At 34.0% G+C, this 26792-nt stretch overlaps 2 protein-coding genes across 2 annotated transcripts in view; one reads left to right on the top strand and one right to left on the bottom strand.

The window, feature by feature from the left end:
- CDC73 (cell division cycle 73) overlaps positions 1–7851 on the top strand; it is a 36644-nt gene extending 28793 nt beyond the window's left edge. Inside the window, exons 9-11 of the mRNA XM_008586154.1 lie at positions 924–1002; positions 2618–2682; positions 7774–7851. Coding sequence (XP_008584376.1) covers positions 924–1002; positions 2618–2682; positions 7774–7845 — 216 coding nt within the window. The 3' untranslated portion in view covers positions 7846–7851. The remainder of the gene's footprint in view (positions 1–923; positions 1003–2617; positions 2683–7773) is intronic.
- Positions 7852–18029: 10178 nt separating this feature from the next.
- Positions 18030–25799, bottom strand: B3GALT2 (UDP-Gal:betaGlcNAc beta 1,3-galactosyltransferase, polypeptide 2). The gene is made up of 2 exons (XM_008586153.1): positions 25203–25799; positions 18030–20684 (listed from the first exon to the last, which is right to left on the bottom strand). Exon 2 carries the CDS (start codon positions 20544–20546, stop codon positions 19278–19280), a length of 1269 nt encoding a protein of 422 aa, XP_008584375.1. The 5' UTR covers positions 20547–20684; positions 25203–25799; the 3' UTR covers positions 18030–19277.
- Between the last annotated feature and the right edge of the window lie 993 nt (positions 25800–26792).

Here is a 26792-nt window from a genome sequence, read left to right as displayed (position 1 = left end):
TGAATTGGTTGACATTTCGAACAGCACTTGGTGGAAACATGTCAAACCTTAAAACAATTTAAACATTATCTTTGTGACTGTGAATATTCTTTCTTTGTATTTATAATCATTAGAATACTTGAAAAATTTTAATGTTTGGCTTTTGACTATAGGAGTGTGTATACCTAGTAGCAGTCTTGATAATTATATTTTGCTTCGAGTAATACTTGGAATGGAATCCTGTTGAAACAAAATGAAAACTATTTCAGTTTTCATGAATTTCCTAAGCAGCTTTGAGAATATTCTTTAAATATACACTTTTAAATTATAGCAGATACTATGAATTTTGGGTAAATGTGAATTAAATAATGAATCATTAGATTGACAGCTTTTTCTAAGTGTTCTAAAAAATAACACCTATTACTTCCCCTATACATTTCCCTGTCTTACCCTGTACATTTATAATGGATTTATTGTCATAGTTTTCATGTTTAATTTAAGGATTAACAACTTGGTGGATATTTCAGTTAAAAGGCTCTGAAATATCAGCTCAATAAATTTTGACTAGAAAGGTTTTTTTTTTGTTGTTAGAAGAAATCATTATTGGGGGAGAGAGTATTATTTCATAAAGGCATTTAAGTAACCAGAATTAAATTACTAAGCACACCCATTTTATTTCTGCAGTTTCTAAGAGTTTTGCTTTTTGCCTAAACATAAGTATACCAGAGATCCTTTTGCTCTTGCCCATTCTAGGGATGGTAATTTTCTAGCAGTAAACAATACCTACTAAATAAGCATTAAATGATTAGTGGTCAAATCCTCACTTTTTGTCTTATTGGCTAAGAAACAAAATAAATATCCTTCTTATGGCTTGAATTATATAAGTATTAATTAAGTGATATTTAAAAATGTTAACATGTAACTCATAGTTTATTTTTCTACAGGATCCCACATTACGTACCAAACAGCCTATCCCAGCTGCTTACAACAGATATGACCAAGAAAGATTCAAAGGAAAAGAAGGCAAGATGTTTAATTTTTATCTTCCCCTTACTCTGGATGTGCTGAACTTGACAGAGAGTATTGCCTCATGTTTAAGAGTGACACCTGCAGGCTAAATGTGGCCCACTGCATGTTTTTGTAAATAAAGTTTTGTTGGAACAGCCACACTCATTCATTTATGTGTTATCTATGGCTACTTTAGCTCTGTGACAGCAGTATTAGGTTGTTTTGACAGAGACCTTATAGCCTGCAAAGCCTGAAAATACTTTACAGAAAAAAATCGGCCAACCCCTGGTCAATGGCAGGTTCTAGATCCACATAGCTTGTGTCACAGTTACTTTTTGTATGAATTTTATGTTACTCTGACTTTATTCTGTTTATTCCTGTGTATAATTATAATAATAACCATAGTAGTAGCACATATCTGCTAGAGTTATTGTGGGGATTAAACTAGTTAATAAATATTAAGTCCCTAGAATAGTATATATTATGTAATAAACTACGAATGTTTGCTGTTATTAATACTAGTTTTGTTTCTGAAGAGTTTATTTTAGTGGAAATTCTATATATCAAATTTTGTTTCTCAAACTATAAATATATACGTAGAAAACTTGGGAAGCATAGGTTTGTAGCAATGATGTGAGGACTTACTTTGTGATAGCCTACATGGTATTCTGGCTAATGAAATGAACCATTTCCATATTAGTGAGGTGGAATTGACATCAGTGTAATTTCCTCTTGGGATCTTCCTTCACTTTGACTTGATTCATGAAAGTACAAGATAGAAGTGACTAGAAATTTCACATTCATGATTTTTGTTTACCTAATCTGAAATCTTAATGTAACCTTCAAAGAAACTTAAGTAGCCTTTAGACAGTGAATTTTGTGTGCTGACTTCATTAACTGCATAAGCACACATTGAATATGTGCCATCGAAAGACAGTGGTCCATTCTTTTATTCACTGCAATGTTTTTCTTGTGGAATGAATTATATAAAGTAGGGGTTGGATAATTACGGCCCACAGACCAAATCTGACCCTCCATGGGCCAAATCGGGCTGCTTCCATTTGTACACGTATATTGTTTATCCAGCTTTTGTCCTACAGCTACAGAATTCAGTAGTTGTGACAGAGACTTTATGGCCTGTGATGTGCAAAATGTTTCCTGTATGACCCTTTATGGAAAGGCATATTGGGACTCTGTCCTGGAACTCCCATCATTATTTGTAATATCACTTTCAACAAAATGTATTGCATATGCCTTATGATCGTTAACTTTGGAACACAACTTTTTGTAACTTCTCATATTAGATGGTTTTAGTGGTACTTTCATTGAGTATTAGTATAAATAATTTGTGGGTTATAAAGTATTTTATTCAATTTAATTTTTGATTAGATTAATTGTAGAAATAGTCTTAGCCAGCTTCTACACAAAAGGCTTGGTGTGTACTGAACATATTTTTGAGATTAGTGTCCTTTTTAAAGTTTCTATCTTCACAAATATGTACTTTAACTTTACATAATAGGTTAAGGATTTGTTATACCATTAAACTGTCAGATATAATGTAGATTATTATTTAGATTTTTTTTCGATAATGAAATTGATAAACTCTAAAACGTAACCCTTTTCTTTGTAGAAACGGAAGGCTTCAAAATTGACACTATGGGCACCTACCATGGTATGACACTGAAATCTGTAACGGTAAGTTATTTTGACAGCAGATGTTCTTCTGTTCCAGGCGTTTTATGTGAGTAGCAGATGTTGAAGAAAATCTTTGTTCTTTAGTATTTCCTATTTCAAACATTAATCTTTAATGATCTGTTGCTCTGCTGGGTCTGTGTGATGTATTATTTGATTTGTGAGTGTCCTGTTTCTTTTTTTTCAAACTGAGTTGAGTGTATGTAAATAAAAGCTATTTTGATTAACTTGTGATGATGCTGATTAGAGTGTTTAAAACGATTGAGGAGTTATAAGGTCAGTTTTGTTTTTTTAAAATGTAATGCTTTTTTGCTCTTGAAAAAGACAGATTGCAGTGGTTGATGTAATGCTTACAAGGTACATACTTGACAGAACCAAATGCTAGGAATCTCATTGCTCTTAAGACAGGACTATCTTAATTGGAAAACAAGAGTATGCACTCCTTCCTAAGCTTGTTTGCCCCTCCCCTCCCTTTTGTTGGGAATAGTCTTGAAAAGAACTAGTGTTTCATAGAATGAGGTTAAGTAAAGCTTTCTTAGAGTTAGGGGTTGGAATTAGGAACCATTCAGTGGGGGAAATACTTTCATGGATTCCTCTTGTGAAAGGGCCATCTTAGACTAAGAAAATGTCACTTGACAATGCTTTTCAGTACACAGTAAATGAGAAGAAATAATGAAGACCTGCCTTAGTCGAGCAGTAGCAAGGAACCTATTTATGGTTCTGCTGGTGATGTAATAAGATATAATCACAGTTCACTGTTGTTGTTTATAGGGATTTGATAATTGTGTTGAGAACCACTTCATTTTATCCTGTCTAGCCTGCTCATGTTCAGGTGGGAAGGTTACAAACTCCTACCCCTATTTGCTCTTTTCTTTTGTTCTTCTTGACTATCATTGACTCTTGGTTACTGTCTTCATTTTTGAGGAAGCATTTTGCACCCTCAAATTGTACAAATTGAAAGCTATCCTGTAAGATCTTCACTTGAATCGATTCCAATAGATGTTGTACTTCTTTCAGTAAGTCTTCTTTGGGGATCCATTTTCTTGGTAGCAAACTCAGGTAGATTTCCAGTATTTATGTTACAGATGTAGTAATATCACCACTAACTTTCACTGTCAGAAGGGTCTAGAATCTCAGTCTCTTAACCAGATTATATTCTTAAAAGCAGGAACACATACATTAGTAACTTCCCTGCCCATCACTGTTTCTAAAGCTTCCATCACTGTCATTTTGTTGTTAATTTATTGTTCATCTCTGCTTGAACTGTTATGGAGTATTATAGTAGCAGTAATTTTTTGGAATTGGGTCTAGAGCCTAGGCCAACGGAAGATGGAGATATTTGCTTAAGGCTTTCTTCCTTAGGGCTCTCTTTCCTTTTTTTCCTTCTGTTCTCCTTTCAGCAAATACTTGTTGAGTGCATGCTATGTGCCATGCACTTTGCTGGGTGCTGGGACATCAAAGATGAACAAAGCCAGACATGTTCTTGTGGACTTAGTTTATGGTCAGGCAGGGGAGAAAAACATTAGTCACTCAAATACAAAATTGTGACTTTGCCAAATGTGTAGAGGTATACATTGTTCCATGAAATCCTAAAATTGGGGAACTTGTTGCAGGAGTCAGAATACTTCATCAGGGAATTAGTACTTGATGTATGATCTGAAGTTTGAATAGAAGTTAACTTGGTAAAGATGGCAAGAAAACATATTTTAGGAACTGTGAACAAAAAGCAGGAGTAAAAGTTCTGTGATGAGAAGAGCATGGCAAGTAGAAAGACTTGAAAGAAGAATATTTGGTTATAGGGTAGATTTTAAGGATGCTGGTAGGAAAGTTTCTTCTTCTCAGAGTTAGATGCAGCCTGCCTGTTCATAAGTGTCATTGCATTGTCACCAGACATCTTGTATAGCATACTTCTGGAATCATTCATTGTGCCAATCTAAATGTGGCGCCAGGTTTTATTAGGCATCCATTGTAATTTAATATTTTATTTTATTTACCAACGTTTAAAAACAAGAGTTTGTCACATAAACAGTCTGGATTTCCAGCTTCTTTGAAGAAGCTGTCTGGCTTGAATGGGTACTGGGTCCACAGTCTTGCATGGCAACAGCCTAATCTGAGCAGTAGCTACCTTCTTTTGATAAGATGTTTTCTCTAGGTTACCAAGGCATCACTACTCTGTTGCCTTTTCCTTAGCCCTCTTCACTTATTATGCTACCTTCGTAGACCCTATTGGCCTTTCAGTTTGAAATCCCTGATCTAAATAAAGGCAGTGCCAGCTTTGTAAAGAGAAGTTAATCATTTGGAAACACTACAAATTTAAGGCTTTGAAGTCAGTCCTGGCTTCAGATCCCAGCACTGCCACTCATTCTGTTGCTGATAGGTTATTTAACCTTTCTATCAGTGGTCTTGTTTTTATTTTATAATAAAGTTAATAGAATTTACATTATTGTTGAAGATTAAAGGAGACACTGTATAAAATGGTTGGCACCAAGAGGACTCAACAAATGATGACTGCTTTTATTTTGAACTTATGATTCTATTTATAATCTCAATTTGACTTATGTAGCTTCATTGACATATTTAATATTACCTGTTTAATGGTACAATTTTCATTCAAAGTTATAAAGACTAGTTTATTTAAATATTAAGAGAATTAATATTAAAAATATTAATATTACAATTAATATTTTCATCTTTAATATCCTTTAAGTGGAATATTCATACTACAGGTGTGTAAATTTATCTTATAATAGAGATCTTTCACCTGTGAGAGAAGATAACTGCAAAGAAGTTATTATATGAAGTGGGTGATAATTTAGCTAGTTTAGCCTTTTGCACCCACCTGTTGGGGTTCATATATAGAAATAAATGTATTTAGATATAAGTTATTTACTTTTATATAAAAAGTATATAAAGTGGGATTTTAATATATAGTCACAAAATTATAAGTATTTATATATTAAATATATATTATTTTTATAGTATGTGATTTTCTGCACTCTACACTTAGACTGGCATATTATTCTGTTTGAGAATATTATATTGCACTTGAAATAATTTTCAAAACCTGTTGGTTGTCTTGGTATTTTAGAAAATAGGGTGGTTCTGTCCTATCCTATGTCAGCCTGAGCAGTAAGAGGTGTATCCCTAAACAAAACAAAGCTTTATTTGGTTTTATATATATGTAATATGTAATAACTCATGTCTCTTAAGCTTTCAAAAGTTTATACATTTACTATGTTATATGAAGTAATACTTCAATATTAACATATTAGTATTTTGTGCAGTTTATTTTTTATTAGATCTTCATTTTCATAGACTTTTCTAAGAAGCTATCACCAACTTGATTAGACAATGTTTTTTTTCTCTGTACTCATAAAACATGAAAACGTCCCTTATATCCTCTTTATATTAATTTTCCTCTAATGATTTTTCTAGCTGATGCTGTGTGTGTGTGTGTGTGTGTGTGTGTGTGTGTGTTTGGGTGCTAATGGAGCATGTCTTAATATAAGGGAGATACAAGAAAGAACTCTGTTATGATTTGTTTGTTGCAGCAAATCAAGCATCAGTTTTCTTATCTGAAAAATGGTATAATTTCCTTAGGGATTTGTTTTGAGGTTTAAATGTGTACAGGTATATCTTGTTTAGCATTGTACCTTTCGGTTCTGTTTGATTGTAGCATGGAATTAATTGTAGTTATTGCAGAAATATTTTCATATTAAACATACGTAATTAGTTGGCTAATACTTAGAGGGAACATTTATTTAGATGGGTGGGTATTAATCTCATTACACTGAAATGTTTGTGGTAAGAGGTATTAGAATCTGATTTAACCTTTATATTTTGTTAGCATAATCAGCATTTTGATGCTAGTGAACTTCAAGAAAAGTGAATTATAGTAACAGAACATATTAATAGGTATGAGGGAATTTTAGTATACATAAAGCGAAGGTTCTCTTTTTTATAATGTTCTTCAGCTTATGTATTTTACTCAGATTTATTGAAAATCCATTGCACACAGGATGGTACTTTTGGTGCAAGCTTATACAGTCAAACTCAATTAATTTAGCTTTGCATTTCATTAAAGAGTAATTTTTGATTTACCCAAAACATCTTAGAGATTTTAGTAATATCTGTAGCATACCCTTTAATGTTAATCTACCAATTAATATACCATATAGTTAATGCCATGATCACAAACTCCTGAGACTTATTTTTGAATGAAGCATAGACAAAGTTATTGTTGGCACATATGTCAGGAGTAGTCTGGCAACCGTTGTGTAATTTTTAGTAATGAATTTAACATCACCTTTTGTCAAAGTGTTTTAATATTGATCTTTGTAAGAATAGGAGAAAATAGAAACCAGTTTGGGAATATGATGGTATTTTGTTAGCAACATGATAAAAATGTGTTATGAAATTTTGGTTTGATTATATGTGTTCTCTTATAGTTTTGATGTGTAATGTTATAATTATTTATGACTGAGAATTGCACAAAAGTAGATTTTAGTTTTCTTTTAGCTTAATAGTCTCTCTTGAACATAATTTTAATAGTCTTTTATTTTTAATCCATTCAATTTTAACAAAATTAGTATCAGTATCAAATGTATGTCACTATTTTAAAATTCTAACTCCTTTTCTGAATTTTAAGACTAACCACTACTGTTCTTTAACATAGAAATGCTTTTATTTTATATATATCTCTTTTCATTATTTTGAAGGACAAAAATTAATCTTTAATATTTTCTTTAATTTCATGACATGATTTGAACCAATTTGTTCATATGAAAAAAACCTAGTATATTTAATATACTATACTTGGGTGTTTATATATGTCCTTGATGAGTACTTTTCATACTTTTTTGTTGGCTGCTGTTGGCTGAGCTTAGTTTGCTATATCAATTTCTAGATCTTCATAAATTGATGTAGATCTTCTCTGAATTTTCAGTCTTTCATATAATTTCTGCATTCAAATATTGTTTTAGTTGTCTTAATATTCATTGGATTGTCTAGTTAGTTCAGTCCTCACATTTTCCCCTCCCCCATCCTGCCAAACCTCATTTGATCTTTAATTCTAAGTTTTGGTTTCTTTTCCAGGTCTTTTTCTTGATGGATGTTTCTTTTAGTGTTGTACTTCTTGTCTTTCCTGCTTCTCATGTTCCTCTGTGAGTGACTGTTCCCATGTTTATTTTAAATACCTGTTTTTAAACTTGTATTTGCTTCTGGTCTGGACAAATCTTAGTATTTAAAAACTAAGTTATTTGGAATTTCAGAATGGGGTTTTGCTGTGAATAAGTCGAAGACATTCACTTGAAATGCTTAGAACAGAACTTCTTAAGATCTTATTTTTGTTTTAATTAGAGACAAAAGTCATACCATATAACTCAGATAATTGTCTCACTGTTGAAGTCGTATTTTATGGTGTGATTGAAAAAGCTTTTGGTTCTTTACAGTTAGATATTTGCAGCAATATGTAAGATCAAATGTAGAATTATTTTGAAATCAAGCCAATTTAATATTTTTGTAAATTACATTGAGAAAGAATTGATTCAGTGTTTTATCATCATCTACAACAGTGAATTCTGGACACTATCAATCCTGCAATCATTTACCTGCCCAAATTTGGTATTTTTAGATTGATGCTTCAGTTTTCCTGCAGTGTCTTTTTGTCATAAATATTCTGGAATGGAATTCCTAATATATTTTAATATGTCAAATTTGAGAACTAAAATTAAACAGCTCTTTGATCTTCCAGAATTTACTAATTACTAACTTCTGTTCTTTAAATGTCTTTTAGTTTTCTTTATGAAAGCAAAACTCCCAAAATTCAGTTTCTGATTTGATTATACTATTTTAACATTTTATCTTAAAAGCCTATACAGAATATTTCATAAGTTTCCTTAGGAATTATTGAGTTTTAAATAGGTAGAGTGACATCATAATAACCAATCATTCTGATAAATCTGTGGGTACATTATAATTCATCAAGAACTTTGGTAAATTTTGTCACTCTTCCCCTATAAAAGTTACTTTAATAATTACAAGAAAAAAAAACTTAAAAAACTTAATTATTTAATTTAAATACATTGATATTGGGAATTTTTAAAAAATCTGGATTAAATGTAATAGATATAAATGATCAAATACCTTTGAATAAGTTGATAGAAGTCAATTTTGGGGAGACCTGTGATTTACATTTGAATTATTTCTAACTTTTTTGAGTCAATATTAATATTTTTGAGAAGTTTGTATAATGTTTTTAAAGCTTTAAACATTAGTGTAAAGGTCATAGTATAGTAGATTTTATAAAAACATGCTTCCATATGTTATACTGGTAGTAATTACATTTGCATTTTATGTTGGAACACTCTTGTAGATCACTGATGACCAATCCATAGTCATAGAATCTGGTTCTAAGTACCTGAATAATTTTCATCACCATCTTTGTTAAGTAGCAGGTGAAAGGATAAGTAACTGCTGATGATGAGCAGCAGTGCAGAAGGTTATGTTGCCTTTGGGAAATCAGCTGTCTGGATCCCAAGTTGTCCCATAGGGTAGCATTACTTTGGTAATTTGCCATGGCCCAGAGAAAGGCTGAGAAACTTAATAATGTTAGTATACCATGAGAAATTGGTTCATTTTAATCAAGCTTATATGAACAGCATCTGAAATCAAATGCTAATTTATTAATTTACAGTGAGAAATGTAATTGTAAAGGGTACTTTGTGCTCACATGCTCTTTCTAGCACATATATGTTCTCTGTAAGGAAGCTACACTGGAAATCACAGTATAGTTGCACAATGAGCACATAATAAATTATATCCTTTAAATTTTTAATAATGTCAAAGTAGCCTGATATTTGCATCTCTTCATTAAAGAAAGACATGTTGCAAGGCCAAGGCACCTTTCCCCTTGGCCATTGCTTAGACAGTCTTTGTCATCATTTGCCATTGTGACTTCTGTTTCTTGTTGTGTCTGACTAATCTCTCTCCAGATGGATATGATTTATTATTTCTTTAGGTGTGTAGATTGCTGACTCAATTTTTGGACTACCATCTCATTCTGTTCTATTTGATTTGCTAAAAATTGTTGATGAGGCAACTAGCTCTTTTGAATTTAAAGATTATACAAAGGATCTAATTTATCACTAGAGAGGGCAGTAGTGGTAGAATGACTTTGCTCTGAGCTATAGGCCTAGGATCAGTCCCATTTAGTTTTGTTTGTTTGGAAGGGGAGAGAAGAGCAAGGATTTCCTACTGGATTCTGGAAATCACTTATTTCTACCTTTCACTTATCACAGGTTCATAATCAAATTAATGAGGTTACTTAAATTGTACTCTCCCAATTAATTCGGTAATTTCTATGCAGGAAAGACACTAATTTAAGTGTTTTTTTAGCATTGTATAAAAAGTACTTAAGCTTTAGAGCGCAGTCAGAATGAGTACAGAACCAAATATAAAGAACAAATGGAGAAGTACTAATGCGAATACCATTGTAGAAGATTTTATGTATAAGTAGATATGTAATCATTCTGTGTTGTGATGAACCTTTTACACAGTTTCAGGATGGTAACACTAAAATATTCTACTTCAGTATATTTATTTGAATGATGTGAAGATATGTGTAGTATAATTGTAAAGTATAAAGGATTTTTCGTAAGAATAATTGGTGGATTATGTAGAAAGATTTTATTCACATTTTACTCAGTTGGTTATACTTCTTATATAAAATTTATTTAGTGAAATTACCAGAACTATTTTCAGTAATAGGAGAATAAAAGAATTTCTCTCTCTCTGTTCCTTCTCCCTCCCAAACATACATAATACTGATAAAATTGTGGTCAAGGTCTCCACTTGTACACTTAAACTAAGTATGCTAACATTTGTATTTGGTCTGCCATAAAAAAACCTACCATTTCTATTTGGGCTTTATTTATTTATGCTATGTTGATTTTGGGTTGTTTGCCCATAAAAATAAGCAAGCCGTCTTTTACCACAGTATGAATTTTATATGTAAGCACTGTTTTGTCTTGTAGTTTTAGGTGGAATTCATTAGGTAACAATGATCAAATCTGTAGTGAAAGCTAATTTCTGAAACCTTCTAGTGTTATCTAAGCTGAACTCTTAGAAACTTTAGTGCAAAATTGTTTTATAATGAGAATACAGAAATGAGAGTCAGGCATGAATGAAAGTAAGTAGTGCAGCAGGAAATTGTATGATTTAAGTGTGTTTTCACTATTGCCTTACATTTTCTACTCTGCAATGATTTAAAAGGTTTAAATGTAATGATTTAAATTGGAGATTGGCAAGTATTTTTTGTAAAGGGCCAGATAGTAAATATTTTAGGCTGTAGGTCAATAGACAAAATCAAAGAAATTATGTAGGTACTTATGTAACAAGACATAATTAAATTTCCATAAATTTCTAATTACAAATATAATAATAATAATATATGATAATACTCTGTAATACTGGTATGCTAATGAGAAGAATGGAGTTTTTTTTGGTGAGGGGATAACATTTTACTTAATTGGTGTTCAAAGTTAGTGTTGTCTGCCACCAAAATTGATTGCAAACATTCATCTATTAGTGCTGATATATAATGAGTTTTTATGTATTTTCATCTTTGAAAAAAATCTTTTCATACAGATATTGCTAAATACAGTTACCAGTCCATGTACATATAACATTAATTCAGCATATTTACATCATGGAAAGCATTTCTAGAATTCTGCTAGATTATTTTCTTGATAACTTACCTTTTTGGTATGTCATTACATTGCAGATTTATCATTACCATTGGAGAGTTAAGTGGAACTTCCCCAATTCCGCAGTTAAATGGATTTTGAAATAAGGAAATATCTTTTGCATTTGTATTGAGATCTGAATGAGACCTGAACTCTAGTTTGAGTTGGAAAATATATCCACTGCAGATTTGTGAGAATGGAATTCTCATTTCTTTCTTTTTTTTTTTTTCCTTTTTGTCTTTTTTCGTGTCCGGCAACGGATCGCAACCCTCAGTGTCGCGCCCGTACCGGACCGGGACCGGCAACGGGATCGCAACCCTCAGTGTCGCGCCCGTACCGGACCGGGACCGGCAACGGGATCGCAACCCTCAGTGTCGCGCCCGTACCGGACCGGGACCGGCAACGGGATCGCAACCCTCAGTGTCGCGCCCGTACCGGACCGGGACCGGCAACGGGATCGCAACCCTCAGTGTGGCTCCCACACCTCGCTCAGCCAGTGAGCGGGAACCGGTCTGTATGTGGGATCCGAACCCTTGGCGGGAGCGCCACCGCGCTCCCAAGCGGCGCACTGTAGCAGTGCGCCACCGGGCCGGCCCGGAATTCTCATTTCTTATTTTAATTTTTGAGTACATGGGAAGCGTATGAAGCAGGTTGATATTACTTGATAATTCAAACAACCTTAGGTGTACTCAAAATGACAGTATGAGTCTCTTATATCATCACTGTTTTGTTCTGTAATTTAAGTTGAATTCAAAAAAAGTATCAAATCTGTAGCAAAATCTAATTTTCAAAGCCATTTAATGTTTGATAATAGTGGTTGAGGCTGGATCTTCTTGTTCAGAAAAATTTGAACCTTGGCCCTGAGCTCAAAAATTCACAGTAAAACTTTACTACTGATAAATGGTTGGGCTGCTGTGTGATAGGACACATCAAGATTATTTCTAACAGAAATTCATGGAACTGATGATGGTTAAATTTATGAGACCAAATGAAGTTCGCTAATGCTGACACTAATGGCTCAGCAGTACATGATAAATACATATATTTTCTGCAAGGTACCTCCTGATGAATAATCACAAGCTTTAAATGTAAACTTGTCCATGTGTGCTGTTTTCCGCTCCACATGAGTGTACTTCAAAAAGCTCATGGAAAAATGGAATTAAAAGATAATATGAATCTTTCTATGAACTTTTTGAAGTCACCTTGTATATTTATCACCATTTGTTGTAACACACTTAACAGATTCCACTTCAGGTTATAGTTCATTAGGGTTTTCTGAACTACTTTGAAATTATTCTTGCCTGTAATTGTTCCATTTAAACTATTCATAGAGGCTGATTCTTAAGTCACTTTATTTTTAATTTTTAATTTTTTTATTTTTTTATTGAATCGTAATTGTACATATTTTGGGGGTTTAACGTTGACATTTGTTGATCAAATCAATATTATTAGCATATATATTATTACAAACTGTACTTATTTTTTATGTGCCTTGTCCAATTTCTCCCCATTACCCCCTCCTTCCCCACAACCTCTGTTTAATCCTAGATTTCTTCTCTCCTTCTGAAAGGGTAATGATTACTCTGTTGATTTGTTGCCTAGATGATCTGTCCAGTGCTGAGAGAGGTACGTTTAGGTCCCTTACTATTACTGCAGAGTAGATGCTTCTTCTATCAATCTGGAATGGGCTTTGTGGAGAGGGACATCCTCTTCTTTACTTTGGTCTCTGCTGCTGACTCTCCTTGTGTCAATGCATTCTAGTGGCTGGTGGGTCATCTGCCTGGTGGTTGTGGCGTCTGGCTGCTTTTGAGGCAGCTGTAGTTATTGCGGTTGCTGTGGTGGACCACCTACATGGAAGTGATGTTTTTGGTGTGGTCTTTGCCTGGTGGTGAGAGGAGGGGTCAGTCTCTGGCTCCATGCCTCAGGACCCTGGACAGGCCCCGTGGCAGTGGTGGTGTTCCCCAGTGTGGGAGGAGAGGTCGGTTCCTGGCTCCATACCTCAGGACCCTGGTCGGGCTCCATGGCAGCAGCGGTATGCCTGGTTGTGGGAGGAAGGGTTGGTCCTGGCTCCGTGCCTCAGGACCCAGGTGGACACTGTAGCAGCAGCATCAGGCCTGGTTGTGGGAGGAGTCAGTCCCAGGCTCCATGCCTCAGGACCTTGGGCAGGCCCTGTGGCAGTGGCAGTGTGGCTGGATGCGAGAGAATGGGTTGGCCCCCGGCTCCATCTGTTTTTACATTCTAAGATGTTGCACAGCAGTTGGGTGGGAGGAGGAGATCAGAAAGGGGAAGGAAATAGGGCAGGAGAAGGAGAAAGGAGGAGGGGCATAGTTGTAGCACCCCCCTCATTTCTGCAGGGGAGACCAGGGGGCTTCCAGTGGTGGCTTGGTTGTTTCTGGGCTGAATGCTAATGTCGGGGAGTGTGGCTGAAGCCCTTGGCCCCTAATGCTTTTTATACATGGCTCAATGGCCCTTTATTATGTTGTCTCTGGTGAATCCGCTTCTTATACAGTGTTTTTTCTCTCAGTAAATGGCACTGTCATCCTCTCAGTGTTCAGGCCGGAATCTTAGGCATTGTCCTTGCCACTTACTCCCCTCTCCTGTACTTCTAATACCCAGCCATCACGAGGGCCTTGGAGACTTTACTTCCTAAAATCTCCTAAATGTAGACCTTACTTCTGTCTCTGGAATCCCTTCTCTCCAAATCACTATTGTTTTTCCTCAGTGTAGAGAAAAGTTAATTTGATACTTAAAAAAGTTTCCTTTCAAATAAAACAAAAATTCTTTAATCCAAAAGGGTGGGACTTTTTATTGAATCAAATTTCAATTCATTTTTCCTCATCTAGGATTTGTTTCTTGCTTTTTAAGTCAATCTTGAGAGAGAGAGAAAAAATAATTTTTAATGAGGCAGAAGGTAGGAATGGCATCAAAAGATTGGGTGGAGAGATTAGCCTTATCGAGGAAGACTGAATTATTTATGGGCTTTGTAGATGTCCAGGGGGTTTAGAGATTTTGGTATTTATCCTGAGTACATTGGGAAACCATTGAAACAGTGGGATAACATGAATAGCTTTATGTTTTAAAAATACCATTCTGGCTGTAATACAGGCAACGGATTACATGGATATAAGGAAACTGGTTATAAAGGTGTTGCAGTAGTGCAAAAGTGAGAGATGCTGTACTAAAGGGCTAAGATGAAGAATAATTGATGGATTTCAGTAGGGATCCAGGTCTTTGGGAATAGATGGATAATGGGCAGTAACGAGAAGGAAGTGGCCATGATGATTCCTCTTATTCGTACGTGGCCAGTTCATTGGAGTTACCTGTTCACTGAGAAAGGGAGTGCTGAAAAAGTACTAAATGTTAGGATGAGAAGATGACTTCGGTTTAAATATGTTTTTATTATTTGTTTTTTTGGCTGTTGGCCAGGATGTAAATATATGTTAAATGTATGTATAAATGTACATATAATGTCTATAAGGACATTCAGATAGACATACAAATACTTGAAATTTGAAGTTTTAATTATGAACTTTGATTAAGAACTTTGTTTTATTTTTGTAAAAATTGAGTTTACTCATCTTCTGCCAAGTAATAGCTTTCTCTCTTAAGTTTATAGGAGTCATTCTCTTCCCTCTCTTGTGTAAATTTGCCAGGAAGAAGGTTGTAGCACATATATATACACACACACACACATATATATTTTTAACCTTATCAGGAGATCAAACAGATCTCTGATAAAGGAATACAATTTTAAACAAACTTTTAAAATAAATTTTAAGCAGATGTGAAACAGTGGGCCAGTCCTCTCTGTTCATTAATTTCTAGGCTGATAACATTTTGCTTCATATGAGGTTCAGGCAGTCAGGTTTGTGGTTACTTTGAGATATATTGGCTCTCCTTCCTGGTGGTGTGACCTTAAGAATACAGGCTTCAAACATGGTTTTCCTGATCTCTTCCCAGTAATAAGGGCACTTATTGCAACATGGTTTTAGCTCTTTCAAGGCTTGTGCATGGATACATTATGAATAGGTATGAAATTTTCAGCTTTTCTTCTCTGAGAGAAGTTGTTCTTGAATCCGCTTGTATCCCTGATTTGCTCAGGTGGCAGAGCACACAGAGGGCAGGGTCTTAACAGAGCATTAAGGAATCATCATAGGAGCTAAGAATTTTATTACTGCAAAATTTGCTGGTAGTGGTCTTTCTGTCCCATTTTAGTATTTGATATGTATTACCTGTCTTCTGTGAATAATATCTAAGTGATACATTGATATTCTACAGAAATGTATGTAGATAGGGATTTCTTTTTCTTTTTATATCTGTTAATTTAGTAGTCAGGTTTTCTAGTTAAACAGCAAAAATGGGGAAATAAATATCTGAATAAGTCAGGAAAACAGGCTTTGCCATGTCACAACAAAATAGTAGGTGACTAAACAGTAGTGAATAAATGCAGTGCCACTTTTGTCTATTAAAAATTGTCAGTGGTACTTCAAAAGAAGCACCCTTTATACTTTTTATTGCTTGCTTCCTGCCTACAGATATACCTCAGTGCCCAAAGGAGCAAGAGATAAGCAGTATAATATACATGCTTTTCAAGGTTCTGGTCAGCATTCAACAACAACTGAAAAGGAGGAGAGAAAATAACTGGGGGATCAGATATCTTCTTTTTTCTCTCTTCTTTATTTGCATCTAACATTAGGTGACCCTCTGGTGTATGAAAATGGCTGTGAAGCCTGGAGGCCCTCGCAAAGGATGAAGAATAAGCAGAGAATGGGGGAATAGAGGGAAAACCATTTCTGCTTAACTCTTTAGCCTTTTATCAGCTGCCATATGTGAAATACATAGCAGAACAGTGTAATGGTTAAGAGCATGATCTTTGAAATTGAAACTTACTTCTTTACTAGTTTGTGATGTTAGGTATTTAACCTCTTGCAGGAGTCTTTCTTTCCTATCTTTTAATGTTGCTTATGAGGATTATATGAAATCATGTATATAAAGTGCTTTAACACAGTACTAGGCACACTGCTTGAACAATTAGCAAATAGTTCCTGTTGCCTTTAATGGTATTTTTGTAAGATTTGCTAGAAATAGATATTGATAAGTTGAGGTATATGATTATGCTGTGTACAAAGAGGTGAGGAAAAATCTAAATTATTTGGTTGAATTAGAATTTTATCACCTCTAAACTTGATCAAAGTAAACTAATGTTATAAGTATTGAAAGTTTTGGTATTTTCATCTTCTAAAGTACCCATTAACGGGCCGGCCCGGTGGCGCACTGGAGAGTGCACCGCTTGGGAGTGCGGCGGCGCTCCCGCTGAGGGTTCGGATCTCATGTGGAGACCAGTTCCCGCTCACTGGCTGAGCGCGGTGCGGGCGCGACACCGAGGGTTGCGATCCCGTTGCCGGTCCCCGGTGCGGGCGCGACACCGAGGGTTGCGATCCCGTTGCTGGTCAGTAAAAAAAAAGACAAAAAGGAAAAAAAATAAAGTACCCATTAACACTTTGAGCTATATTACATAGCTGTTCCTGTAGTCTTTTAGTCTAAAATGTTGTCATTTAAAATTATGTTTTTATATATAGGCAAAAATTACATAATATGAGGATGAAGGCACAATAAACAATTGGTGAAATGTTTAAATACTCTATCACCTCATTTTACTCAAGAAATTGGCTTTCATATTCTTGAGAAAGTCAAAAATAAATTAGTAGTAGAATATTTATTTTAAAATAAAAACTTTCAGCAGTACTAAGAAACTTACTATTTGATCCGGTCCCCTGTGAGGACTCTTAGAGTGTCATCAGATTACCATCATTTTTCAAGATAGCATTATCAGGAATATAGAAATGATTTTAAATTGATACCTGAGATAGGAGGAATTTAGGTGTCCGTTAAGAATTCTGTATTTCATAACTCATTTTTTAAACATGGTTTTTTGGAAATCACTGTCTTTTAAAGATCCTGCATTATCATTATAATTTGGACAAATAGCACTCGGGTTCTGTTTCTGTTTCTGCATACACACACACATACTTTTTTTTTTTTTTTAACTTCTAAAGTATAAATCAGAATTCCTTTACTATGAGGGAAGGATTCCCTTTGTCTTTTGTCAAACTTACTGAACTCATTCGGTATTTTCCTCTTATGTGTGACTTTTATTTAGTAATTTTGGTCATTCTGTAATCATGTAGAATAAGTGAAAAACCAAGAGCTGGGGGGTGTTATATAGCTCAGCTTTCAGAATTATTTGATGTAGAACAGCACACTTAGGCCACTGACTTGAAAGTGGAAGGTAGGTTGAATGTAATTGGAGTTCAGCATATTCACAAGTACTTAAAACAGTTTTTGTGATTCTCAGCTTTAACAAATGTTATAGTTCCATTCTGGTGATTTATCCCTTCATAATAGAATCAGGGATAAAAATGGTCATTATTAAAATTAAGATAAGAAACATCCTAATGAAATTAAGGCTGATAATTTACATACTTGTATGGAATAAAAACACTGTTAAAGTTAGTGGGTTGGTATTTCTTGATTTTAAAATTGAGAGTGGAGCCAAACAAAATTACTGTGAAAATATTTGTATCATAACACTCAGTAAAGGTTTGGTTTTTTTTGTTTACCTTTTTTTTTTTTATTAAAAACTTTGTAGAAGTGCATTGTATACATTGTTCATCCTAGAGTCAAGGATTCTAACGTTTGTAATTTCCCCCCATCCCTTCCAAAAAGGTTTTTAATTGGTGATGCAGAATATTTGTCATCTACCAAATTAAGGACTGCAGGTTTGTAAACTTGGCACTCAGAGAACGAAATAGGTGCCATAAAATGATTAAGTATTGGCCTGTGTACACCTGCTGTCAGGAAATCAACTTCCCGTATGTTACAGTTTGGCAGACGTGCATCTTAAAAATGCATTGAATAAAACTGCACTCTTTATCTTTTTTCAACAGTGTATCCTCTTTGTGCCTTTCAGTGATTACTTTTGCTTCAGTTAGACGAACGTGATTTATTTTTACAGATATACTTGAAGTTAAATAGTGGTACTCTTTAAGAGTGCAGTAATTGATATAATTGAATAATTCATGGAAGTACTAGCTTGGCCCTTAACACCAATGAGGAAACAAAATTTGTCTATTTTGAAACATTTAATAACCTTTTTTATAAAAACTTGAGCCTGAGACACATTAATTTTTCACATTTTATCACGTCATGTCAAAATAATTTCCCCCAATATATGTGAGTGTTAATAAAAGAAATTAAAATGAGTATCTCAATTATTCTTAAAAAGTAAATACTTAGATGAAAACTGCATTGATGAAACATCTGAACTTTATGAATGTGTTTATGAAGTAACTAAATCTTATTGCATGGAGCATAGTTTTTAGAACCCTAGAATAGTCAGGTCAGAAAATTTGTCCTTTGCACAAAGTTTCTTAAAATTGATAGTAATGTTTTATTTACATTTAATTATATATTGAAATGGAAAGCTAAATCTAAAATGAAGGATCTTTTGGCTGTCTTCATTTCTTAAATTAAAATTTATGTGAAAAATATATGCAATTACATTTTTTTTGGCCCCTAACATAAGACTTGAACCACTGATGTATGCATGCTTGTTATTGCATGTTAATACACAGAACCCCCTTATACAGTTTTTTATAGATTCTTTTGGGATACCTTTTTGTTGTATAATATTGTAGTTGTAAGAATCACCTTCAGAAATTAAAAAAATACTTTTTGATTTTCTTTATGTGATGAGTTTTAACTAAAACTTGTCCTATGGATGTAATCAGTTTTAACTATACATGCTTTTAGCAATATTTACAGATTGCACGTTTGAAAAAAAAATTGTCTTTTCTAGTGTAGTTTACGGTGGCGATATCTGCCTGCCTTTTCTTTCGCTGCGTTGGCACAGGCATTGTGCTTATTTTGTTGTAAATGGTTCCAGTATTTTATCAGTTCACTAGGCTGGAACTGATGAGAGGTAATTAGGTGGCTGTATTTACAGCTTGAATAAGAAACTCGCCAGTGATTAAATACAAACTCATTGGGTGGGGGCACAGGATCAATTCTCAACTTGGCAAGGCAGATCCCTACATACACGTCTTCCAAGTGCAAACGACGGATACCCAAAGAAACTTTAAATATCTTTTCTGCCAGATCTCCAGAAAAAACATAACCAGTTCCAGAACAGAAGACAGGATAGCGCTCACTTGGGTAGAGGTCTGGTGGCATGTACCACTTGCTATCTTTGTTTCGATTGGGTGCATAACCTCGCATTAGGTAACCAGTAAAATAGTTATGTTTAGGAGGCAGGTCTGGCTTCAGTAACTTATGTATTAAATATTCAGTGTTGACAAACATGTCACTGTCAGTTTTCATAACATAAGGAATATGTGGACAGTATGTCGCAACCCAATTCATGCCCATTAGTGTTTTAATGGTCAAATTATAGTATGTATCTAAGTATTCCTGTTGAATTATGTCATGATATTGTCTGCTTTCTTCTAGTATTGCACGTTGAAGGTAGCCATTTAGCTTAACACTTATGCCCAACAAAAAAATTCTTGAGATTTGGATACCAGGTGCTAGACTTTCATTGCCCCAAGTTTGCCGAATAGCTCTTCTAGCTTCTATTTGTCCAGGTTCTGCAGCTATTAATAGTATTAAAAAAGGGCTTTTCTCCTGGCATTTTTCAGGCTCATTGATAATATATTTGAAATGGTAAGAATTTGAATGTCCAGTACCTTTTTCACTGTAAATACTTCCATTGGCACTAAGTGTATTTTCCAGCCCTGTAACTCCTTGTGGTGACAGGTCTGTGTCATTAGAGTTAGTTGCTGTTTGAGGCCTCAGAGTTTGAGGGACTGTTTCTTTCCATATGTTCCGAAGGGAGCTGTGGTTTGTCTCACTTTTTGTAGAACGAAATCCTCGGAAAGTGTACATCACAGGGTTTTCTTTGAATCCTGCTCGGCCTGGCAGCCAGTCATGATGATTGAAAAACAGAAACATAGCAAAAAGAAACACTAGAGAGAGTACACCAATAAGATGGGTACGGAACAGAGACCTCTTGGCATTCCAAGTCATCTTTGCAAAGCAGCAGTGTCTTCTCCTCCACTGAAGCATGTTGTAAATATCCAGTAATGGTACAGGAATGGTATATGAGATATGGGTGGCCACAGATGTTGTTCTCTTCTCCTGAATCAGTACTATTCTTTGGTCATCATTTTCTAATTCGGTCACGTTGTATCCTTTGCAGTCATTCTATAAAGATGAAGCATACAAGTTTACAAAATGCCAAATCTTACAAAACTGCCTGAAGGGAACTTTGGATGTTAATAAAATTAAGGCAAATAGGAATTTCTTAATCTGTGAAAATATGATAACCAAGGAAAGAAGCTTATATTTTATTTCCCCTTGGCAACATAACACCACTGAGAACAGGATTAATTTCTTTAAAAATATATCTTTGTAGCACAGTGAACACTTTAAAGAGAAGTGATGGATGAATTTTGTTCTATTTCATTGTCTCAGTTCTGGTCATGTGTACTTTTGACCCAATTAAAGATTTAAAAGTTGTATGCCTGTAGGAGAGAAAAATGTTACTAGATTCCTGAGAAAGGCCATGTAAGAAGGCCTTGAGAGCAGATGGAAAATTTATTGGCATTAATTAAAATTGATTTGACATACCATTGGTGGTATGGTGCACAGTCAGCGGTCTTTTTTGTAAAATGGTCATGTATCAGTTGTGGGACAGACGGTGCAAGGTTGATTATGGCAGAGCTCTGTTAGTCACAGTACACTGCTTGGCATGTTTCCATTGGCCCCTACTGTGTTGAGAAAGTCAATGAGAAGATGCACCTGTCAAGATTAATTTTCAGGGTCCAGTAATTTCAGTGCAGGATTTTTAGACAGTAATAAATTATGAGCATTTTCAAGTACTCTTTTCTTATTTTAACCTTCTATTGCAAATATGAAGTATTCAGGAGATCATTGTACTTACTTAAACTTAAGATTGATTTTTAAATATAGCACATAATTATCTTTATCTATGGCTTTGGCAGAACACTATCACATATCTCAGTTGAGTCCCCATGTTAGAATTAAATCAAGAACCACTTTGAAAAGTCTTTCCAGGCTTCCTACAAAATACAGGCAGTAACTATCCAACTATTTAAAATTTAAAATTTCAAAAAATATATTTTTAAATATTCTTGAGTTATGCTGTGTTCTAAATTTGTGTGCAGAGAATTTGTTAAATTTTTAGGATTTATGGTAACACAACACTTAGAGCCCTAGATTTTAAAATGGTTGCAAGATGTCAGACAGTAGGTGAAGTTCATGATGCCAGATATTAAGAACTGATTGTGTTACCTTGCAATGGTTTTTCAAGTGCATAGCACAAACTTGCTCATATTTATTCTCAGTTTTTTTCTGTTCTTAGTTTATCTGGACCAAGGCGTAGTGGTTGTAGAGGTGGACATAGAGCTGTAGTCTGAATTCTATTAAAAGAGAAAATACTTTTTGGGAAGGGGGACTAATGTGTAATTTTAATTTTTTAAAACTTTTACTTGTGAAAATTATTTCTTTAAGCAAAAGAAAACCAATTAAAAATTTTCAACATAGGAACATTTATTTAAAATTATATCTGTAAATACATATATGTGTTTATTTAGCCTGTGATACTGAGAGATACATGGTTAGTAAAAAATTGGTTTAACCTTGATATGAAATTTAATTATTTTTTAAAGAAATATTTTTAAGGAAATAATAAGGATTTACTTATTATACAGTATATATATATATAATATTATGCATATTATATGAGGATTTACATGGAAATCCTCATACAATTGAATAGTTATAGAGAGTTAAAATTCGTGTATATAAATGTTAAATACTTTGAAAATATTGAATGAAGGTACTATTCTAGTAGCAGCCACTAGGGGGAGCAAATAGGTGGGAATTTGAACGATTTTCTGAAGTGTAACAGTACAGGCCACCAGTATTTGATAATTTCTAGTTTCTGTGATTACACAGTACTTTTACAAGTTATATTTCTCAGATGTAGAAAATTAATCATTTTTTTGTTCATTTGATTGAGCAGTGTGATTTTTTTAAAGTTTTTAAGAACAAATCATCTAGTTTGCTATTAGAGATTTACTTATATGAATTTTAATCTCATATTACTAGTGAAGACCAAAGCTATTCACCGTACTGATAAAACATAGTTCTGCTATGAAGTAAGCTGAAAATAATAGAGCTGAGCATTCTGATTTAGAAACTCAATTTTTTCCCTTCTTATACCTTGTACATAGTTGGCTGTTCTGTTTAGTCTAGGAAACTATTTTTAAGCTTTTGTTTCAAAATTGTATATTTGGTTAAAAGTGAGGACTCCCTCACCACCCCATAAAGAGACCATAAAGAGTAGATATAAGGGCTATGTTTGTAAATTTAAAAGCAACTTTTGTTGATAACCTGTTTTAAGTATTCCAAAGGTAAATGTATGAGCTTTCTGTTGATTTAATAATGCTTGGAATTTGGTTGAAGTCCAGTCATTTCGATTTTTTGAAAGTGTAATTTGATAGTTTAAGAAGCAATTATACATATGAGGTCCAATGATTGAATGAATGTTTTAATGAAAGACTGAATAAATAATAAAGGTAAATATCATAGTAATAATAAGTTATTTTTATGGAAACAGTATACCTTAAGTGTTGTCTCCAGAATATTTCAGTGTTACAGAAAACAGCAAATTATTGTATATTATAATCTAGCATAAATACATAGTTTTGGTCCTAATACGATTTTGTAAGAATGTGTGATAGAGATGTGTTGTAATTTAAATTTCATGATATTTGTATGTTTGTAAATGTAATGCTGCTGAGGGTTTAAGTCTGTATATACCAATTGTGGTTAATCTCCTGATAAACGAAGCACATGTGTCTAGCCTTAAAAAAATTCTTTATTAAAAGTTTCTCAGGTATTATAGTTTTTTTGTTAAAAAGAAAGTAAAATTGAAATATCCATTTCTCCTTTTATTAAATGATGAAATTATTATCCAGTTATTGTCTACTGTATTTTAATTCTTGAAAAGTGAGACCAGGACAAGAAAGTTAAAATATTGTAAGCAAAATTGTTTAGCATTTTTACATTTTCAGAATAGAAATAGCTTTGATTTATCTCTTACAATTCTTTTTTGATGGTGATATTTTCAAGTTATTAATGTGGATTTATATCTAGTGGATTAAAGTTCACGGGGAGACCATTACTATAAAATGCTGTTCAGTACACACACAAACACACTTAACACAGTTTTTATCATTTGGCCTTTAAAATTGTTGATATTTGTAGCTTATTGGAGCAGTCCTAGGTTTGAGTGGTGCCTTAATAGAAAAACTTCTACACTTTAATTTTGAGACATGTAGCTTATAAAACTGCTTCATTGGTGACTTTAACATTGAGAGGTATAGGTACCAAGAAAGACTTGAGATTTTTACAAACATATTTTTTTGTTTAATGCTATCTGATTTCATTCTTAATTAAAATAAAAATGTATGGCTATGATTAAGAAGAGTTAATGTTGAGATGTAATAGGGCCTGGTGAACTTGCTCTGTCTTAATTTTGGAATGCAATGCTTACACATGTCTTTAAAATGTTTGCCTTTTGTGATTATTAAATAATAGGCTATTGAGTTGTGTGTGAAATTGAGGAAATCTCAGGATCTTTGATAGATTTGTAAAATGTGGATCTTTGAATTCTTGACCCCTGAGTTGCTATTCTGTGATTGTTGCTAAGTTTATTTATCTATGCCCTCCACACACATGTAGTGGCAATCGTTTGTTACTACATATTAATATGGCTTGGAAGCACATTAGTTACACTTATATTTAATTTTTTGACCTTGTATTTCCGTTTGTAGATATTTTTGTATCAAAGTATTATTTCACTTTTTATGTGATCACGCCTTAGATTTGATCATTAAGAATCAGTCTGTTACCTAAAATAAAAGCTCACTATTTTAAAGAGAAGAATTTTTAGCAACTATTGAAATCTCTTTGTTTAAAGTTGTATTCATGGACACTGTAATAACGTGACTACTGTGGTGGTATGCTGTGCATAAACTCACTATGTTATGTGATCCTATGCTAATGCTTGCCTTTTAGTATCTTCTTGTAGGTCAGTAGTACTTAAAATTTGTTGATGCTCTCAGGTTGTGTTCATTATTTTTGTGTAAGGAGATGGATATTGGAGGGAGGGTTTCATTTCTAAAAGCTGTTATATATTAAGATTTTGTTTTAAGAGGACTTAGATAAAAAGCTCTTAATTTTAAGATCATCCTTGGTTGTATTTAATATGATTTTACTGCATTGTCTCTTTTAATAGCCATTTTTAAGAGAGCACTTTAATATACTAGATAAGGATTCAATATGACCTAATTTGATAGAGAATTACTATGTTTTCTGTAAAGGGCTACAGATTTATTTTTTTTTTTTTAAGTTTAATTTCTCAGAGAATCCTTTAAGCACATCTTATTACTATTTGCCTTTTCCCTCATATGTCTATATTCCATAATTATTCTAGGCTACTTATTTAGCTGAATAGAGCAGTGACAGTTTGTCTTCTAAACAATGACAAATTTTAAAATCATGTATTTAGAAACCCTTTCATAGTTTCAAGGGCAGTGAACTGTATGAACTTGTTTATCAGGTAATAGTGCGTCCAGGGCTATAAAAAGATAACACATTTAAATGAATATCATACACAAGATATCAACGTACCTTCCTTGGTCAGGCCATTTATGTGGAGAGGATTATGCCCACTGAAAATACTTTTGGCACGCCATCACTTCAGCAAAAAAGATGCTATCGAACATGCGCACATCCCCCAACAGTCTGCCTCCTGCGATTGCTTTTCACAGTATCCAAAGTGTCCATCTGTCTGCTTCTCTTCGAGTTACCCTTCTCGTTCATATGGGTCCTAGTCTTCTGAGATTTTCCCTTTCTTTCATTTTCTCTCTCTTTTGTTAAACAAAAGAGCTGTAGTTGTCCGTTCTATTTGGAACACTGTTGACTCTTCCCGACAGTTGATGCATTGAAGCTTTTTACATCTGCTGTTTTCCTGGCTGGACAATGCAGTGCTGTGTTCTCTTCTCAGTATCCATATTTCTGGTAATAACACTGAGCTGCAATGTAAAGAAGCCAGAGCTAGAATGTAGTGCTTCGATTGTACTGGAAAAGGATAGGATTTACCTCTCTTCTTTCGTTGTTGCCTGGCAGCTGCAGGAAGGATTTTGAGCAGTTTTACTGGGGTTTTAGTCTATAATATGAAATCCACGGTTCCTCAGCTGCTGCACAGGGAGGCAGCAGTTTAAATGTGGGCTTGACAGATGCTCTCTCTGACAGAGCAGAATTTAACGTCACTGCTTGGCTGAATCCCACGTGATTGTTTGCATTCATTTTGACTAAAATCCTAAGGTAGGGAGAAGCTTAGAGATTTTACTTCCATGTGATGAGTGAATAATATGAAAATGGGATGATTATGAAATATATAGTTATGATTTTATTTTTCCAGCTTATTTCTTTTTATACTTTCTGCTTAAGCACAGGCTTTCTAAATGTCTTTTGTGTTAGATGCTGGTTTTCATGTTTCTTACATGATTTTGTAGGGCGTAAGTAATATATAAGCTTTTACATGTAAGTTGATGTAAGTTAACTCCTTTAGTGCTGTCCTCTTGAAGTTTTTTTCCCCCCTCAAATTGCTCTGATTTTACTAATATCTCAGTAAGACTCATAGACCATTTATCTTTTATCTGTAACTTAGACTCCTCTCACCCCCCTGTTTTCTAGGGTTTATATAAATTGTTTGCCATGGATTGCTTTACTGATGCATGATGTGATACAACCCAATTCTTTTTTGCTCTTATGTGGTTTCTGGTGTTTTTGAAAGTAGTAAACTTTATTTTTAATCACTTTTAAATGTCAGCATTTATTTTTTATTTTCTTAGCACACTTGTGCAGGATCTTCTTGGTAAAGAATGAGATATTACTAATTATGTTTACCTATCCTAATATTTCAGGATGAATTAGTAACTTGTCATCAAGCAGATTTTGTGAGCACTATCTACTCACTCTTGAAATCTTTCTTAGTGTGGTTAGTCTCCTGGGCACTTTGGCACCTTGCTTCTTTTTCCTTGCTTTTTTTCTGCAGAGCACAGGAGCAGTGTTTTGTTTGTTTGTTAGTTTTTTAATTACCTTAATTATCAATTTTTCCTCTGAGATTCTAGGGACAGTAGTTAACTCCTAGAAATTTATAGTTTTGGCACTCAAGCTATCTATTTATGGTTATACATATTCTTCATCTCACTTGTC

Source organism: Galeopterus variegatus, unplaced genomic scaffold, assembly GCF_000696425.1.
Source record: "Galeopterus variegatus unplaced genomic scaffold, G_variegatus-3.0.2 Scaffold3854, whole genome shotgun sequence".
Classification (NCBI taxonomy): domain Eukaryota; kingdom Metazoa; phylum Chordata; class Mammalia; order Dermoptera; family Cynocephalidae; genus Galeopterus; species Galeopterus variegatus.
Note: the sequence above shows the minus strand (reverse complement) of the source record. Positions and strands in the feature narration are given on the sequence as shown.

Coding starts and splice junctions, on each gene's coding strand:
- B3GALT2 (XM_008586153.1), bottom strand. CDS start 20,546: ATGCTTCAGTGGAGGAGAAGACACTGCTGCTTTGCAAAGATGACTTGG.